The sequence below is a fragment of the Orycteropus afer genome, unplaced genomic scaffold (assembly GCF_000298275.1).
Source record: "Orycteropus afer afer isolate SDZICR_OR568_19922 unplaced genomic scaffold, OryAfe1.0 scaffold00101, whole genome shotgun sequence".
NCBI lineage: Eukaryota > Metazoa > Chordata > Mammalia > Tubulidentata > Orycteropodidae > Orycteropus > Orycteropus afer.
In genome coordinates, this window is record NW_006921688.1 from 8,211,845 (window position 1) to 8,217,683 (window position 5,839).

General features: G+C 40.5%; 1 protein-coding gene across 1 annotated transcript in view; it reads right to left on the minus strand.

Moving 5' to 3' along the window:
- SYNE1 (spectrin repeat containing nuclear envelope protein 1) overlaps nucleotides 1–5,839 on the minus strand; it is a 578,063-nt gene that overhangs the window by 198,443 nt on the left and 373,781 nt on the right. The window contains exons 96-98 of the mRNA XM_007943230.2: nucleotides 3,681–3,812; nucleotides 3,333–3,488; nucleotides 2,538–2,747 (exon numbers count right to left, since the gene is read on the minus strand). Coding sequence (XP_007941421.2) covers nucleotides 2,538–2,747; nucleotides 3,333–3,488; nucleotides 3,681–3,812 — 498 coding nt within the window. The remainder of the gene's footprint in view (nucleotides 1–2,537; nucleotides 2,748–3,332; nucleotides 3,489–3,680; nucleotides 3,813–5,839) is intronic.

Below are 5,839 nucleotides of genomic sequence, written 5' to 3' on the forward strand. Positions count from 1 at the left end.
GAACATGATTTAAAAAGAATTTCATGATTCCATGTCTTCTCTCGGCCCCCCTACACCAAAGTGCCAGAGCATTTGTGCTTAGTTTGTATTTTACTGCGACTGGTTGTAATTACCAATAATATCGGCAAGTACCAAAGACACCAGACACAGCCAATGCAGTTCAAAGCAGGGAGCTATGCCCCTGAGTAATACACTATTTGTGCCTCCAGCTCCCCTCATTCATGGCTGCTAGAGTAGATGGCTGTTATAACTTGGCACATTTTTTTAGGCAAACTGAATTTTGAAGTAGTGAAACAAGTTTCTGTAAGTTATATAACAGGCTCACTGATGTCAGACTTAATGTGTGTCCATGCACACGCTATTGGATCGTGCATCAAAACAGAATACTCAAATAACTATTGCTGCCACTCCAAGTGGAATGCTCTTGCTGCTGGATGGACTTACATAATCTGACAGATATGTATGCAAATATCTAGCCTAGGTCATGCCTCTAGCCACTGAGCTGCATATGCAAATGTATACTGAGACTTTCTACCTTGGTATCTTAATTCTACTCCATATTATGTCCTAGTCTTGTACATCAGTCGGTGGTCCTGCCATCGACCCAGTCTTGTCCATTGGTCTACGGCACTGTTATCCACCAGTCTTCCCCATCAGCCAGTGCTCCTCAGATGCTCAAGTCAGAATTCCCAGAGTTCCTCAGGAGTCACCCTCTCCTTTATTCCCAAAGCCAAACCATCAACAAATGTTCTGCTATTGATTCTCACTTCAAAAGACACCTCAACTAGATCCACTGTGTTCCTTCTCCCCTTCCATCACCCTACTAATATAAAACACAAAAATCTTTCAATAAGACCCTGGCTCTAGTTCTTATTGGATGAATAACTTTAGAGAAGTAATTTGACCTTTTTGTTGTTTTCAGATACTGTATCTGGTATAACGCTACCATTAATAGCAATAATAATGAAAACAAAACTTGTTGAGTACATAGCAGGTACTGTGCAAAGTATTTTACACATTTTAATTCATTTCATTCCTACAATTCTCTATGAGCACTCATGAGGCAATGACCACAGGCACAGTTTAATAACTGAGCGAACTAAGTCTCTAAGATACTAAGCACCAGTCAGTGACAAAGTCAGATTTGAACCCAGGAGGTTTATTGAAAAGTCCATGTTCTTAATTATTGCTTTCCTCACTTTGTAAAATGAACTTTAAGATAATATTTAGGTTTAGGGTTGGTGACAAGAGTAAAAAAAAGCAACACACGTGAAAATTCTACATGAATTAAAAAATAATACAATAATGTTCATAATAATTTTACTTTATAGTTTTAAAAGTGGAAAGCAGTGATATTTTATTATTCTAAATGAAGATCTTGAAAATCTCAAATTCGTGCTTAGTGCTTTTGACATTTCACAGTAGTTGATACACGTTATTGTTATTGCTATGTGCCGTCAAGTCAGACCCGACTCATAGTGACCCCTCCTTGGGTTTCTGAGGCGGTATCACTACGGAAGTAGATTGCCCAACCTTCTTTCCGAGGAGTGGTTGGTGGGTTTGAACCACCAGCCTTCTGGTTATCAGTCAAGTGCCTTAGGCACTATATCACCAGAGCTCCTAGTTTATACATACATATATATATATATATATATATATATATGACATAGCATTCTAAAAAACATTTAGCTAAAACTTAGGTATTTCTAAAGCATGCTTTTTATCAGAAATGAGAATCAACACTAACATTTTAACAGCAGCTTTTGCATTGGTTTCAGTGTACAGTCATAGAAAACATGTCATATGCATGCAATTATTTAGTTGGCAACAGAACTGTAATCTGGGGTTAAAAGGCAAGAAGTCTGAGGAGTTACGATCAAGAAGTAATGCTAAACATTTTAACAACACACTGCCATCAAGTTGATTGGATTCACAGCGCCCTTGGAGGACAGCTTAGAACTGCCCTATAGGGTTTCCAAGGCTGTAAATCTTTAAAGAAGCCAACTGCCTCATCTTTCTTCTGAACAGCAGATGGGGGGTTTGAACTTCTGACCTTTTGGTTAGGAGCTGAATGCTTTTACCACTATGTCACCAGAACTCCCACACTTTAACACTGGTAAAACTATTAGGCCACAGGCCCTTTCAAAGCTCTTGAGTTTGGGGGTCTAAGGTTCTTTCTATACCCCAGCACATCCTAAATGCCTCTTTGGTAACATATTTTGGACTTTACTATTCTTATTCTTCTTCTTATTATTATTAACTGGAAATTATAGTTGTATTGTACCATGAATTTGACTTGGGTTGATTGAATTGAATGTTTTATTAGGCCTTAATTTGATCAGGTGGTTTTCACAACCCTCCATTGTTAGGAGCATGGAACTCATTTGTTTTCTGACTCCTTCATTCAATATCCTTCACTTTCAGTGTATTCTACTTTTCACTGTACAATGGCCTCTAATATATCAATAAGACATCCTGGGATTATTATGGAACATATTTGAAAATGGTTCAAAGTCGCTGGATAAGGTCTTACCTACCTGGAAATTTAGTATTTGCTGAAGTCTTTCCTTCATTTGATGACAGCGTTGATTGACCACTGAATCCAGCAAAGATAATCGGCCCAAAAGGCAGCCCAATGTGTCCTCAATAACGTCCCGGTTGTCACCGTTCTCTGGAAATGCTTGGGAAAACAAGTTCTTGTTCTTATCCATTTCTTCAGACATTTCCTTAATGTCTTTGGCAAGAGTCTGGGGTTGATAAAAGAGAAAGCATTCATGTCCTTGTAGAGACCTATAAATTAATGTGCAAATCCAAGTCTCTTCCTCATAACATGACACTTAGGGCTCAGCAGTAATTACCTAAAGCAAATATCTAAAGCAAGTTGACTCCGACACATCTACACATTTAAGGGAAGTTACTGTCGGAGAGATATTTTTCATCAGGAACTTTACATCATTAACTACTAATAGCACACATTTTGTCAACAAATGAGCCTTCAAAGTGCGATTTAGGAATTCAGGACATTAATGTGTTTTTCCTTTGCACATAGAGGATCTGTGAGATACAATAGTGTTTCTACGAAAAGTCCTCTCTTTTTTCTTCTTCCTCTTACATTTCCAAAGAGAAAGAATACAATGCAAAACACAAACACCCTTGAGAACTATTTATATCTAGGAACTTCTGCACTATGCTGCTTGGAAAAACATGGAATTTCCACCATATTACTTTGGTTCATGCTTTCTCTTCTTTACACATAAAATTAATTACTCAAAATCAAAATGTTGAGTACTTTGCTACATTAGACGCTCACAGACACCGGTGGACAAACTCACCTCTTGATTGAAGAGGCAAGCCTCTGTCTCTTCGGGTAACAGAGCTGTGGCAACAAATAAACGTTCTTCTACGTCATCCAACCAAGTGGAAGTAGCTGAAACCCCATCATATAACTTCTGTTCCAAGTGAATGCTCTGCCTTTTTGTCCCTCCACCCTGGGCACAACAACAAAGGGACAAAGAGTCAGTCATAGTGTGTTGAGGACTCACAGAAGGACACCAGGATGAGCCTGGGTCCAGTGGCTCTGTCTCTTTGGGGGCTAATCACTCGTGTTGGGTCATGCACATAAGTAGAACAGCTGCACAGAACCCAAGATCCAAAAGCAACCAATAGTAGCACAGCCCCACCTGGGATGAAACTTCTTCGAAGGCCTGGTTCAATCCATCCAGCAACGATGTGACTGCAGACTTGTCTTGGGCCTGCCCATCCCCCTTGTACAGTGGCACTCCAGACAGGAGCCGGTTGGGCCGGCTGTAAAGCTGTAGACAAATGCGGCAGCTTATTTAACAGCATATGCACCATGTCCTGAATTTCTGACTGGAAAGTACACATGGAAGTAGTAATAAATAGTAGACCTGGATGGATCTCTTTGCTTTCATTATTCAACTACTTTCCCCTAAACTCTTCTACGCATATCCAACGTCATCTCAACAAGAACCATGACAAGACTTAGCATTCACATGTCTTTATGTTTCTAATTTCAAGTTCCAGCTCCAACAAGACACTCTGTCCTTACCTTTCAAGCTGATTATTCAGTGTCCACTGACTGTGCCAGGTACCTTCTGTCCTGCAGCTGGAAATGTCTACCACTCAGCATCTCCCTAAAATACATTCCCACCAACCCTATCTACCTCAGAGGCTTTCACTTCCTTGTTCTTTGAATTCCTGCTTACAGAAGCTACTGTGGTGCCTGAATTTCTCATAAATGTATGAAATATTTCTTGGCTAGATTACAGGCTCTTGAAAGCTGGAGTCACATTCTCTCCTGAAGTGAAGTAGCGTGTTCTGCATGGAGGCACTGTTTATAATGTAAGGGACTAGATGAGGAGAAAGTGCCCTGAGAGATAAATGTCCTTTGATCTAGTAAACTTTAGATCAAAAAATGTGCCTGTTTTCATATTTGAGAGTAAAAAGTAGATCCAGTGTACAAAATTGTCAGGCAGAGATCCCAGCTGCCCCCTTTCTGAGTCATGAGACCCTGAGAAGTTATCTAACTTCTCCCAGCCTCAGTTTACAAGTCTGCAAAGTGGAGATAATGTCAATGCCAGTGCTGTTAGATGAATAAACGCCTACTCACCCTACTGCCATTGAGTCAATCCTAACTCACAGGTACCCTATAGGACACAGCAGAAATGCCTCACAACGTTTCCAAGGCTGTAAATTTTCACAGCAGCAGACTGCCTCATCTTTCTCTTGTGGAGTGGCTGCTGGGTTGGAACTACATCTTTCAGCTCACAGCTGAGTGCTTTAATCACTGAGCAACCAGGGTTTCTTGTAAACATCCAGAACACAGAACGTCCTCATTAAACAGGTACTCCCTTCCTTTTCGGTAACTGTGACAGCCAAAGAACTTCTTCTGCAGCTTTTCCCTCACCCCTTCACACCAGAGAGAGGCAAACAACACAGGAGATGCTTTGTGCAGCTGGCCCATGAGTGCTGAGAGAAAGCACTCAAATGCCACAGAAAAGAAGAGTCAGCACTTCCACGTCTAATTCCAAAGGGAAGTGAGACATGAACCTGAACCTAGACCTCAGCATTCCGGGTGTCCTGGGGGATTGCAGGTGGTCCAGCACATCCAGCATGGATGCTATGGGGGTGCCAGGCTTGACAGAGAGAAAACGTAGCTCTGCAAGCCAAGAGCAGATAGACACCCAGCTCGGCCAACACTGGAGTAATCAAGCAGGCACTTTAAGTGATGGGCAACAGGTGAAATCCAGGGCTTGGGCATTCAGTGGCCGGAAAACAAGAAGTAAGCATGGACTAGGACAAGGAGTGTCTTGGATGTATCTGATTTATGATAGTCACAGAAGACTAAAGTTTTTCCCTTGAAATATTGCCAAATAAAAACTGATCCATTTGTAGAAAAATGAAACAAGATTTGTACCTCACATCATACACAAAAATGAACTCCAGATGGATCAAAGACTTAAATGTGAAACTTAAAACTATAGAGTTCCTCAAGGAAAAACTAGGGGCAAATTTAGGGGCCGTAATATATGGCATAAATAGACTATTAAGCATAACTCAAAATGCACAAACAGCAGAAGAGAAACCAGTTGATTGGGACCTTCTAAAAATTAAATTTTTATGTGCTTCCAAAGACTTCTCCAAAAGAATCCAAAGAGAACCTACAGATTGGGAAAAATACTTGGTAATGACATATCTGACAAGGGACTTATCTCTAGAATTTATAGAACACTTACCTCAATAACAAAAAGACAAATAATCCAATTAAAAAATGGGCAGAAGACATGAATAGACACTTCACCAAGGAGGATATTCAAGC